Genomic DNA, 13,545 nt, shown 5'->3' on the forward strand with positions numbered 1-13,545 from the left:
GTCCCCACTACCTTCTTGGCTCGCTCCTGCTGCGTTCTGGGACCGCCTGCCCACCGTGCCGCCCATGGCCTTCCCGCCGGTGAGTAGGAGCACGTGCCGTCTCGCGAGGCCGCCCCGCCACGTGTTTCCGCGCGGTGGAGCTGCTGGGGGCTGCTGTTCCCGCCCGCTGTGCCTGCGTGGAGAGGGCATGGGAACCCCGAGCCCTCAGGACAGCAGTTTGTGGAGCTCCCCCGCTTCCTGTTGGAGCGCTGATGTGGGATCCCCATCCCCTTTGGACTGGCCTCGGGGGGGTCCTGCTGCTGAGGTACCCCTGGGGAGCAGCTCTGATGGAGCTCAGGGAGCCCATCAACTGACCCGTGCTGCCTTCAGGGAACCGCTGAAGGAATGCGGGTCCTAGCCTAGCAACCTATTATTCCCTTCTTCCTGGGGCTTTAGGGGGAGGAAACTGGGTTGGAGGTGCTGAGCTCATGTTTGGATGGTGGGCATGTTTTGGCTATAGTGGGCACTTGTACTCATGCGAGTAGTATTTTTGCACACTTCTAAACTGACCTTTTTTTAGTGTATGAGATGACCTAAGGTGCTGTTTTATTCGTAAACTATATGCTGAAAACTCCATGTACTGTCTGGCTGGGGTAGGGGGAGACTCAGTTTGTAACTGAGGTTGTTCTGAGTGAGACAAATCTGTTAAAAAACGAGTTCTTTGTTTTACCCTTTGCCATTCCTCAGCTGAAACCGATTAACGCTCATTAACAGTGCCTGTGTAATGGGCTAACAAGGTGTGCTGGCACCTGGAGTGCTCGTGAAGGACTTCAGGTGCAGCTGTGCACAGGGTAGGAGCTGGGCTCAGGGACGAGCTCCAGGACCGCGTTGCTTTGCTGTAGTTTGTCTCGACTGGAAGTCTCCCTAAGCCAATTAAAACCTTATTGAGCTTTGACAATCTGCTGCAACAGGTATCTGTGGGGATTGCTTGTGTTCAAACCTGCTTGTGAGTGATGGCTTTAAAAAAGACAAAACCAAAAAATAGCTGCCTTGATGGTGAAATGCCTTTCAAAACAGGGAATTTTGGCAACACTGGTGGTGTTCTGAAGTCAGTGCTACCCTGTGAATTAAGACCAGTCTTAATTCCAGCCAGGTGTGTTCAAGATAACTACTCGGTAAACCCCAGGACAGCTGCTTAACCTTAGCCTTGCTGATGGTGGGAGAGCTGGTGCAGCCTTGCCTAACACTTTTTGGGATGAGGTGGAGTACTTTGCTTGGTGGAAACAGTTACACCACTGTTGTGTTTTGCATGGGTGTAGCTGACTTCAACTTGACAAGCAAAACATACCATCAAAAATGGATTCTCTGAGCTGCCTTTCATTGAAGAATGGAGCCATCTTGGCTTGGTAATGTTGACATAGGCACTGTTTTTACAGCATCTTAAATTTTGCTTTGGGATTGAAGACCCTCTTGGTTGTAGCTACAGCTCCAAGAACCCCTCTGGGCATCAGGATGGTGCTGTGCCTGGGTGAGATTTCTGTGGAAGATGTAAAAAGCTAAGGTAGCTTTTTTTTTTTTCTTTTCAGCTAAGGTAGGTGAGGTGGATGAGCCCTGCCTGCTCCACAGCATCCCCAGGAGCTAATGCACATCTTGGCCATACTGGCAGCCAAGCCTGTGTTTAATGACTTCCCTAAGGATTAGTCTATCCTAATCCTGTGCCAGTGCTGTTGTGATGCTGCAGGTTCTGCCTAGCCCTGGGATTTCATTATCTAGATTTCCTGCAGGTGTGTGTGCCTCGGGGCTGTGGAGGCTCCTCATTTCCACTTGCCTTGAACACCTTTGCAGTGTTTTGCTGCACAGGTGTGTGTTGTGCCACTGACTGAGTGCTGCTGGTTGTGCCTGGAGTGGGCCCTCCTGCAGGTAAACTCTGCAGGCTGTGGAGTCTGCTTGGGGCTGGTGGGATGGGAAGTCCAGGGTCCTGCCAGCTTCCTGATGCACTGCAAGGAAGGATCCCAAACAAGGGCTCTCTGCCGTGGTGGTAAGGCTTGCTGGTGCTCTGTTGTTCTGAGGGAGGGGAACTCCTCGATGTTTCTTGGCACTCCTTTTCTCAATTCATGTGTTTGTTTGGGTTGCAAGAGGGCTCTGGAGCCTTAGTGTTCTGGGGATGAATTTTCCTGCTTGGACATAAGTTCTTGGTTGAGTCATGATGTGGAGGACTGAGCTTCATCTTGCTGTGTTTGTGTATGATGCTGCTTGGGTCTGTGTTTCTGATCTCCAATGACTTAACCTACAGTCTCAGAATCGTTTGCTCTGTGGCACTTTGTGCCTGCTGCAAAAAACTGAATTGCCTTTTCTGCTTTGGTTCCCTAGAAACTTCTAGCTCTCTAAGAGACTGAATGTCTTACCAGGTGTTGGGGAGTGGTGTTTGCTGGTGGTTTTAAAAGCACCTGCAGCTGGATTGGCTTCTCCACTGACTTGTTCATCCCCTGATAAAACTGTGTTTGTGCCTCTGGGTTGGGATTGTGAGGTGTAGCAGGATGGAATGGCTGAGAATGGCTGTTGGGTCACTGGTTACACCCCAGGGTGTCTCGCATGGTGCCAGGAGGACCCACCAGTGCTGCTTCACTGCCGCCTCTGGAAGCAAAGGCATCTGTAGTTTGTAGCTGCAGTGTAGAGGGCTTCCAGGAAAGCCTGGAGAAGGCAGTGTGTTGAATTTGCGAAGTCCTTCCAGGTGGGGCAGGGAAGGTGAATCCTACCGGGGCTCTGGTGTGCTGTGTTGCCCATCTTGGCTGGGGATGATGGAGTGGCACCAGCTCTGGGGACTCGGCCTCAGGCGTGGTGTGTTTCTCTGGGCTTTGGTATTGATTCCGAGATGGAAGCACCTGGGTGGGTTCTCCAATTTGCAAGCTCTTTTCACCATCCTCTCCAGGCTCTTGGGCGTGGCTTGGGTTCTTAGTGCTCTGGAGACCTGCAGAGCTCTTCTTAAAGGAGTATCTTATTTTAGGGTTGCGGGAGAGGAGGGTGAAGCGCCTGCGAGGTCCTCCTTACCCTGTGTCCAGGATGATTGCAGTATCCTATGGATATCCTTGACGGTCTAGGGTTAAAAGCTCTCTAGCAGAAGGGATTTTTGTGGAAAGGTTTGGCTGTGTTCTCGCTGGTTTGTGTTGCTGTTTGGAGCAGGACTGGTGCTGCCAGTTGCGGAGGCTAAATGAGAGGGAATGGATGGGGCGCTCAGCTGGCTGCTCTGGGTTATTTTGTCTCGCTAGTGCAGACTCCTAGGAAAAGGCTTTGTGTCCCGCTGGAAGTGGTTCTTTCACAGGAACAGGAGTAGAATGCGGAGTTGCATACTTGTGCCAAGGCAGCCTGATGCGGCACTCCTTTTTATTAAAGATGACTGGCAATACTTTTGTAATTTGAGCTTCTGTACTCCAGCTGCTCTTTAAAGCACGCTCTGCCTGTTCTCTCAGCCTGCAGCTCAGCTCGCTTTTACTCGCCTTACGAGTGTTCCAGAGTACCGGCCCCTTGTCTGGCGGTGGGCTCCGATGGCTGCTCCTGTGTTAACCAACATTTCCGTGGGTGTTAAGGGCTTTGAAATGGTTCTTAATGGCTCTACCAACTTCAAGCCGCAGGTTTATTACAGAACCCAGATAGATTGACTCCTGAGACGGACAAGGGTCCGGACAAGCCTGAGTTTCTGAACTTTGGGGGTAAAATGACGTGTTTAAAGGGGGAATATGTGGCAGGCGCCTCGGGAAGGCTGAACCTTCGTACTAGCTCAGCTGAGGGGGCAGGAAGAGGGCAACATGGGGCCGGGAGTTCAGGCTTAAAAGGAGGCTTGCACCCTCCAAAACCGAGAGAGAGAGCCCTGCGGGCATGTGCCCTCGTGGACAATCTCTCCCTTTATTTGAACAAAGTTGCAAGACTCGTCTGTCTCCTTTATGGACACTGGCTTTCCACATCGTGACTTCCTGTACAGCTCTGAGCACTTCAGTAGCCAAAGATCCCAGCCCTCGGCGCTGAAGAGAGGCTAATGGTCCTAAAGGGGCTGGAGTTCTCCAGCAATTGTTGGGATCTCGCCTGAAGGCACCGTGCGAGTTGCCCTTATTCCTGCTGCTTCCAGGACTGGGCTTCCTTTTCTTTTTAGCTGTGTGGGGGGCAGTTGGGGAAAACGAACAGATCTTGCGCCTGTAATGGCGAGGTGGGGGTTGGAATGTAAGTGCCAGACATGGGCTGGGCTAATATTCCCCTCTCCGTGTGAGATGCAGTTCAGACCAGACTCCTTGAGAGATCAGCGAGGGGTCAGTTGAAAGTAAACCCAGCTCGGTGCTTCAGACTTGGTCGCGAGTGTTGGAGAAGTGGAGGTTAGTGAGGCCTGAAACTTGGAGAAGCACATCCAGGAGGTGCCTCTAATTGTCTGCTTGACAAGTACAAACGGCCCAATTTGGAGCTTCAGTGTGTGTTGGAGGAGCAGGGGCTTGTTTGCCAGACTTGATGCTCTTCAGTTCTTTGGATTTGGTTTTAACCTGATTTAATGGCCAGTATTCTGCCCCGGAGGCCAGGACTGGGGGGGTTGTGCCTCCCTGCTCCTCTCTTTAAAGCAGGCCTTAAATTGCCAGCGTTCCGGATTGCTCAGCATGCTTGGGAGCAGTTGTGCAGTGGCTTTTGGGTGGTGGGTAGACCTGTCCTCGGCCTCAAAGCATTGGTAGTGATGAAGCTTAGCGGCTTCTAAATTGTCAAGGGACTCGAAAGTGCTGCAGCTGCTCCCAAAGGAGCCTGCTCAGTGTGAGCAGAGCTGGGAAAGCAGCTGCTCTTCCCGGTTCTCTGGACTGCAACCAGGGGTTTGATGTTTCTCAGGCAGGAGCTTTACAAGAGGTTATCTTTTTTAGGATGATTGCAAATCCTTGATGCTGGTGGATCTGTGCCCATGGAGAGTTGTGCTAAAGCAGAGATGGTTTGGGGTAACTGCCTTTGTGGTCAGGAGCTGTGGAGCGTTGTTTGGCTTTTTTTCTGAAAACCTGAAGTGATTGCTGCCGACTTGGGTCATTCCAAGATACTGTCCAGAACTCGAGGATGGGCAGTGAGGTGAGCCTTGAGCTCCTCTGCCGTGCAGAAGAGGAGCTGCTGTGGTTCCTTGTGATGTCTGCCTGGACCATGAGCATCCCACTTGCCCCTTGGTGTCAGGAGACTGCTTTTGGGGTAGAAGGTGTGTGCCCTCATTAATCAGATCTCTGCTGGTGTTGTGATGTGCTGGAGAAAAACAGCAGGGAGCTGTGTTCACAACCCTGCTGGTTTGGTGTGGCTGTCAGTCTAAAGTCCATCTCCGGTATTCTGTGTGTGACGGGCAGTCTGCTCCAGTGTGCTGTCCTGACAAATTGCTGACCCGTTTGCTTAATTGCTTCTTTAATGCCAAGAATTGGGTTTGAGTGTTGCTAAAACCCCTGAGCTAATGTGAATATTGGAGGTAGTCCAGGCTTTCCACAGTGTGTTGAAAGCTGAGTACTTACCTATTTGACACACATACCGGTTCTTTTTCCTCAGGAAGAAGATCCTTTGAGGAGCATAAAAGACTGCTGGGATAGCCCGAATGCTCCTGCACTTTCCACTTGCAGCAATGCGGATATATTCCGCCGAATAAATGCCATGTTGGACAACTCTCTGGATTTCAGTGGAGTCTGCACCACGCCTGTCACAAAAAGCAGATGTGACACCCTGCCAGGTGATGGAGTGGGGAGGCACTTGGTGGGGCCTGGTGAACTGGTGGTGGTGGTAATCCTCAGTGGTGCGGGTGTTGGCGTGCTTGGTACCGGGGGTGGGGGGGGATGGCTTTGTGTGCCTAAATAATCCATGTATTCCCTGGCAGCCTGGAGGTGCCTGGGAAGGCTTGCTTGCCTCCTCGTGGTGCTGTGGGTCACTGTGGGCAGGATGCGAGTGTACCCTGCCTGACCTGCCAAGTCCTGGTGGGAATATCTCCAGCAGACTCCTTTAGTCTGCCTCTCCTGGAGGCAGGATTCATCTGCTCTCAATATTAGTGGGGCTGAGTTGCTGCATACGTTGAAATTGTGACAGAATTTTGAAAAACTGTGTTTGCCACAGGTTAGTTAACCTGCATGTAAGAGCACAGGTGGGTGCAGACTTGCCTGCAAAGCAGGCTTGGTGTGATGAAATCAGTGCTGCAAGTCTCTGTTTCCTCCAGGCTGAGGGGAGTGGGCATGTTCTGCTGCCTCAAGACAGAAGTTATGTGCCAAAGCAGAGAGTGTTTGGTCTGGTCTTATTTTTATCCAAGTGAAGGACGTGCTTTTGTCCCTTTGCAGCAGCCCAGATCTTGCCAGTAACTGTATTTGTGCCTGATACTCCTTTTGCCAGCACACCTCTGAGCAGCAGAGCTTGTGCCCAAGGATTTGGGCACTTGAAAGGGATTGCTCTTGCCTCTCCAGCCTCTGAATTACAGGGTCAATAAACACTTCTGCCGTTATTGGAAACAAACTGGTCCCTCAGGGTATGTCCCAAAACAAAGTGAAGGACTGAACCTCCCCAGCTGATGACCTTGCCAGGTGCTGTCTGTGGGCAGAGCAGGTTTCTCTGCTGTCACGTGGAGACAGGGTTGCCTTGGCCTCCTGGGTAATCTGAGGTTTAATCAAATGGGTGTGGGAAAGAGCTCTAAATGAGTGTCTGGGCACCCTGTGTTCGTCTGTTTGACGAACTGTGCAACTTTGTTCTGGGCTAGCAAAATGACTGCTACCAGATGACTTCCAGTGCAGCTTAATCTCCTGGGTATTTGAGGATTTAGCAGTGTGGACAAGGGGCTGATCTGGCCATGTGATCCCATGCTGGCGCTGCAGAAATACCGGAGGAAGTGAATTGCTTGCTTCGAGGCCTGGATCCATGGCCAGCATTGCTTGAAACCTGCTGAGTAAAGTGGCATTGGAGGCTGTGCTGGCTACTTCTGAGCAGTGGTGTAGTGAACATTAACCAGTTCAGGTTAGTGGTGCTTTTTTAGAGATTTGCTGTTGGTCTGAGCTGGTTTGGATATTTTTATTTATTTTTTTGTCCCCTGGCACAGAAGTAGCCAGCGCTGTATCTGATCTAGATGCACTGGAAGCATAAAGGAGAAATAAGCAGAAATACTTTCCTTTATCTCCTTGCAGTGGGCTCATGAAAGAATGGTTTCTGGCTCCCTTGTTTAAATCTTAGCTGTCGTCCTTCCTACTCCATATGGAATGGGAACATTTCATAGACTCTTAGGAGATGTTCGAGGTATTTCCTGACTGAGTTTCAGCTTGCCAAAGTTAACCTGGTTAATAAAGGAGATGTCTCTCTCTGCCAGAGCAGATTGATCCTGTGAAGGTGTGGATTAGTTCTGGTTTTAGGTCTGGGCTTAAGAACGGCCACAGCGATTTTAATTTGCAGTGCTGTATTTGACTTAGAAAAATATTCTGAGGGATAGGGGTGTTTGCCTGGCACAGAAGTAGAACTTTTTACTGGCCTGCTGCTTGCAAATCTCTGTTCTGTCATTTACTCTGGATTTTCATAGGGACCTCTAGGCCAAAGGGTCTTGCTGGTGATGCCTTGTCTGGAAACTCTTGAGTTTCCCAGTGGTGTTAAACTGCTTGTTTCAGGTGATCAGTAAGTCCTGTGGAAGACCTCTGTCAGGGCAGGTACACTAGTACTTGGATGTAAAAAAGAGCACCTTCCTCTAGCAAATGTTTGTTTTGCTGCAGGGAAACCAAACTTGTGCTTTGGGTACACCCTAAGCTGCTTTTTTTTTCCTGCTGTGGCAGCTGAAAGACCAGTCTCACCAGTGAGTGCTGGAGACCAGGGTTGGGGGGCCTTGCACGAATGTTTTGACTCGTGTCAAATACCTTGTATAGTGACACAAATGCTTATGATGTTGTGGGAGAGAATTGCCCACTTACCAAAGGATACTGGGCCTTGCTGGGCTAGAGGAGGGCTGCCTTGGGCTAATGGAAATGTGAAGGTACTGGTAAGAAGACAACCTGGGCCAGCAGTTACCAGCTGTAAGTTTGTGTATGAGTCAGCATCTGCCAAAGTGTTGGCAGCTCAGAGTTACCAGTCTCCTTGCAGTCCCAGCTTTGTTTCCTTCATGTTGGAGCTGGGACCTCTGGGTAGGTAAGGAGGGCCTAAATGCAGTAGCTCTGCAAGCTTTGTCCTGTGTTCAGAGCGGAAAAGTGCAGGGGCTGCTTGTAATGTTTGATAAGCTGCTAATGAGTCTTCTGCTCAAGAAAAAGCTGGCAGTGTCAGTGAGGCTGTGAATCCTGGGGCATTCTATGATCTATAAATGGAGGAGTTACTTTGGCACCTGGGCCCTGGCCTGGGTTGTGCAGAAATTCACACCTGATGGCTGTAAGGCTAAGCAGCAGGTTGCTAAAATTCAGAATATAGTGCAGGTATCTGAGAAAGTGGCGAAGCCTGGAACAGGTTGTTGGAGGTTTTTGCCTTGCCCTTGAATGAACTTCTGGGTAGATGGCCAGTGCAGTAGAGACCCTTCATCTCATGTGGTGTTTTGTCATTGCTCCAAGTCAAGTCACTTCTGAAGAATCCCGAGTCTGTGGTGCTTTACTTCGTGCAGGAACAGCTGTAGTTAGACTAGGTTATCATGGAACTCCTTGTTTGGGCAGGCATGATGAATCTGGAGATACACCATGAATGTAGTAGCTATAACAGGTGAAAGGACTGTCTTTTTACAACTTAAACTTTTTTAATGGCAGAGGTTGGGGAGGATACTTTATTCCAGCAGTAAATGCTTGGACTTTAATCTCTTTGTGGTCCCTCAAGCTTTTCAGTTGTCATCTTCAGGTCAAACTAAATTTATCCTGGCTTGGACTTGTGTTGAAGAAGCCCCTTTGAGCACTAAGAGGATTACACGTGGTGAAGAGATGGCAGAAGTTCATGACCTTTCACTAATGCTATTGGGGAAGCACGTGTGGAGACACTTTTCTGGGCTGACAGTGAAGCCACGCTGGGATCAGTCCAGCAGCAGCCTAAGCAATGTGAGAGGACAGGCTGATTCAGCACTCCTGGAGCCACGCAGAGTGTTATCCCCTTCTGGGCAGAGCTGGGACTGCTGCTGCAGGTTCAGCTTGTCACACCTGAAGCTGGATCTCTGTGAAGATGAGTTTGCAGCTGATGATGATCCTTGGTGAAGTTGGTTGCCTTGTCAAAGCCAGCTGTGTTGGGATGCCAGGGCTGGCCAGCCCCTCGAGGTTTGTGGGTAGCTGCTCCAGGAGCTCTCTGAGCAGCAGGCTCAGGGCGCTCTCCCAAACTGGAGTGCAGTGGTGTAGGGAGAGCTGTCATTATAGAACCTGTCTGGTGGCTTCTGGAACAGGCTCGTGGTGCTTCACAACTGCTGCCTGTCTGGCTGCCTTAGTCCTCTCAGGAGAAAGGCAGAACCTCCTCAGTGCAGTCCTTAACCTTTAGTGACTTTCCATGTGGTGCTAGAGGTGGGAGAGACAGCATGGCCTTGACAGAGGCAGGAGTCAGCATCTCCTGCTGGAGCAGCTGCCTGCCCTTGAGCAGCTACTTCGAAAGGAATGTGGTTTTAAAGCTGATGCATGTGTTTATCACCTCTCTGAATAAGAACGTGAGCAAGGCCAGTTTCTTAACTGGCTGGTGGTTTGCTTGCCAGGCTTTAAAGCTGGGCCTTGCTGGGTGGAAGGTGCTTCCACCTATACCAGCTTTTGGAATCGCCCTGTTCTTTCTATAGGCACAACTTCCAGCTTTAGTAGAACTGGGAGTAAATATCCCACGAGAGCTTTTGTGTGCCTGTTGCTGGTTTCAACTGGAGGTAACGCTTTGTTTAAAAGGAGCTTTAAAGACATGTAGGTACCCCAAATGTCCCAGCAACATAGATCTCTTTCATTAAGCTCTGCTCATTTAACAACAACAAAGCAGCCATTATTTTTCTCTAACTTGACAGTCCATTGTGTGAAGAAATGGGAGATGCTTAAATGACTTCCTTTGGATGGGAGAGGCTTCAGATGCCAAGTTCAGTGTTTAAAGGCTGTTAGTTGTGGCCCATCAGGCTTTAATGATTCTGTGGCTGCTTTATTTAAGGAAAACTGAAGGACAAATGCAAAGCCAGACTAGCTGATGACTAAATTGGCTTCCTGTTTGCTCTTAACTGCAGTCAATTAATGACCTATCACTTGTTTAGCCTCCAAAAAGTATCTCTGATATTGTCATGTAAATTCCTCTGCTCTTCCTTGCTTTGCAGCCCCAAGGAAACATTCCAGACAGTGCTGGATGCAGGTGATCTGATATGCATGGTCTTGGATCAGGGAATAAAATTATTTAGGATGCAGAGACCCAAAAGGTAGCTCTGCTTACCTGGAGGTGCTGAGGCAGAGCGAGGCTGTTACTAGGAGCTCACCTGAAGCTGGCAGAACCATTCTGCCTGCCCCAAAGAAATGCTGGATGCCCCATACACATCCTGAATAGTGAAATTCCACACCTATGCCTCAGAAAAAAGAGCACACTTACTTCCCTTGGTTTTGTTGGCTTTTGGAATTAGTGTCACATTGCCAGCTCTTTGCCTACATAAGCATGATGCTTCTCTCTACTGGAAAGTGGCTCTAGTAACCGGGTTTTGTATCAGATCTATGCAGATGGAAGCAGGTCAGTGTTCTGCAGAGCAGGGACTTGGCCTAGAGCTATTGCTCTCTGCACTGGTCACAGATTGGTGGTGTTCCTGAAGATCCAGTTTTCTGATTTGTACTGAGCTCTGTCACTCAGGTTTTGGTGCTGTAATTCTGTGGCAGTCTTTGTTACTCTTGGAAGAGGGAGGCAGAGCAGCAAGACTGTTGCAGTGCCTCTTCCTTGCTTTCTGGAGTAGTTGTTTGCCAGCTGCTCAAGTTTTTGTGGTTATGGAATAAGGCAGACTCCTTCATCTGGCTGTGAAACAGGTCATGTGGCAGTGTCTCCACAAGGAACTTTTCAGATTACAGGGGAGATGCTTAGTTGTGTTAAAGAAAAACCTCTTGTAACCAGTAAGTTTATGCTGAACAAGTGGCTTTCTAAGTCCCTGATGATCTCCTCTGCACTTTGGGAATACAGTTGGCTCATCTGAAAGCTTTTACTTGGATATTTGTTTGTCTTGTATGTGGAAGGTACTTGAGAGGCTTAATTTTCAGGGATGTGGTTCCCAGCCTTTACAATTGGAGGTGTAGAGAAGTGCGAAAGGCAAAGCAGTGCTGCTGCTGGGAGGCCCACATTCAAGGAGGGGTTTCATCTGTATCGAGGATCTGGTCCCACCAGCATGTGGGAACAAAGGGAGACTGTCCTGGCTGTGGAGGTGGTAGGAATGGGATCTGACTTGATTCATGTTTGCTTAACCGTTCTGAGGAAACCCAGAGGAAGGAAAACCCTGTGTGCTGGGTTGTTAACTGGCCTTCCCAGATCTGGAAGGCTCAGATATCTGATCAGCTTTGTGCTAGGTTGAAGCACCACCTTTCCAGACTGATGGCACAGAGATGCTGCTGCTATGGGCCAGGAACTGAATCATGCTCCCTGCTCCTCCTGCTCCCTTAACTCACAACCTGCCTGTGGACCACAGCTTCTGCTGCCAGGCCTTGTGGATCCTTCCCACGCAGGCTTAGGCTGTAATTTCCTAAATATTTTCTTGTTTGAAGTGCCTGGTTGGTGAAGCCATGCTGCATACCAGATCAGGGGAGCAAACCAGGCTTAAAACAAACTCTCTATGGCTTGGTTTTAACCAGGTGAACTCCCCAGCCCAGCTTCCTGTGGGGAAACACGCCTGCCCAAAGTGATGTGAGTGGGGACGGTGGGCTGGGGTGGGGCCTGGGGCTGTGGGAGCTGTCCTTGCCTGCAGCTCAGAGCTGAGCTCTGGAGATCCTCACCTTCAAGAGCCTTTGGAATGTCTTAAATCCAGGTCTCACAGTTCAGGTCTGGAAAATGCAGCTTTCCACACGGGCAATGGCTTGGAAAGCTGTCTGGCCTGTGCTGTGGCCTGGCTGCAGGGCTCTCCTGTACAGGCAGAAGGGAGTCACCCAGGAGAGACATTTGCTCTGAGGCCAGTGAGGGAGTGTTTTGTTAAGGACTTTGTTCTCATCATACTGTTGAAATCAAACCCAACAGGCTTGGGAGGCAGGAGCTCAGTCTCTCCCAGACACTCGGGCACAAGCCCAGCGCAGCGCTGCTCCCTCTGCCAGGATGGTTTGCTTCCAGTGGCAACTCCAGGGAAAAATCCAGGTTGGAAGGGCTAGTGCTGGTGGCTGGTGCTTGGAAAAATCTGCAGTAAAGCACTTGGGTTGGGCTGTGTCAGGTTGCAAAGTGAAGTTTATTTAGTATTTGGTAGACATTTAGTTATGAATAACTTGGTTATGACTCTTCAGACTGAATTTTTGTAAGAAATTTAATTCTTCCTGCTCTAGTATCTGATTTATTTTTTCTGCCTGCAACAATTGATTGCTTTGTAACAAATCTCTGGACTCCTGACTTTTAAAAATAACTAGTCCAGAAATCTGTTTAAGTTCTTTGGTTTTTTTAGTTGATGTTTTGCCTGGATGACTTGTCTTTCAGCCTGGCTGGGAGTATTAAAGGGGAAGCGGCTTGGGCTGGCTTCCGATGGGAAAATGTCTAATTAAAAACTGCTGGTTATCTGAGTGGATTCTGCTCTGTGCTTCTGCAGTCAGAGCTGTAACTGGTTTGCAGGGAGTTTGTTTTTGATGTGGATTGAAGTCATCAGAGAATCATGGATCTTTTACTTGAATCTGATTTAGGTCGATTAAGTGAAACAGTTTATTTCCTAAAAAATGTGAATAGTTAAGGAAAATGAGGCTGGATTCTGCAGTGTGAGTGCTTCCTGTTGCAGATAAATTTGTTGCCTGTATTCCTTATTTCTTCAGTCGTGGGTTTCATCCAAGCTGTTGGGATTTAAGTTGTGCTGTGTGTTGTTAGTGTGTCCTTGCTCCCCAGAAGATGAAGCTTGGTGGGAATTATTTTTTTGTGACCTAGCAAGATCCCTGGTCCCCAGAGGGAAGGGAGTCTCCTGCTGCCAGGGATCTGTGCACAGCACTTGTGCCTTTTCATGAAGGCAGGAATGTTACATATTCATATGGACAAGTTATGGTTGCTGTGGGAACTGAGTTGGCTGAGCACTGTGTCTTGATCCTCTCCTCCCTATGTTAGAGATGTCCAAAACAAGCAATCAAAAAACTATCAGGGAAGAATTGATGCAGTGAAATGTCATGCTGGAGATGTGGTGTGATGCTGTCAGAGGAATAGATGCTGTTACAGGTGCTTGGTAGTAATGTGACTGAATTGGTACTACAGCTTGTACTAGTACTTTGAGGAGTAGGAAACACCGTGGTGGAGTGCTGTGGAGGAGGCTGCAGCTGGGAGGGGGGAAGCTGACATGCTGCCAGCAGGTTATGGTTTTAAATGCTCTGATCCTGCCTGTGGTGCCTCAATCCCTGCACTGGTGTCTGGGAATGCTGGTGCTCCCAAATTGCTGTGGGCTGGAGGCAGGGGTCCCGCCTCTGGCAGCAGTGGCCTGTGTCACACACAAGTTACCCAGCTGCCACCCGCCTT

At 49.5% G+C, this 13,545-nt stretch overlaps 1 protein-coding gene across 3 annotated transcripts in view; it reads left to right on the forward strand.

Moving 5' to 3' along the window:
• Positions 1-13,545, forward strand: part of CPEB1 (cytoplasmic polyadenylation element binding protein 1) — a 37,913-nt gene continuing 24,368 nt past the window's right edge. For 2 of the 3 annotated variants that reach the window (XM_088063311.1, XM_014251036.2), the window contains exons 1-2: positions 1-79; positions 5,518-5,695. In XM_088063311.1, the coding sequence (XP_087919437.1) occupies positions 65-79; positions 5,518-5,695 (193 nt within the window). In that variant the 5' untranslated portion in view covers positions 1-64. Of the gene's footprint in view, positions 80-5,517; positions 5,696-6,689; positions 6,958-13,545 lie in introns of those variants that run through there. The other variant, XM_088063312.1, reaches the window with a different exon arrangement.

Source organism: Pseudopodoces humilis, chromosome 16 (genome assembly GCF_049639895.1).
Source record: "Pseudopodoces humilis isolate 2021_Gansu_Grassland_sample_001 chromosome 16, ASM4963989v1, whole genome shotgun sequence".
In the NCBI taxonomy this organism is placed as follows: domain Eukaryota; kingdom Metazoa; phylum Chordata; class Aves; order Passeriformes; family Paridae; genus Pseudopodoces; species Pseudopodoces humilis.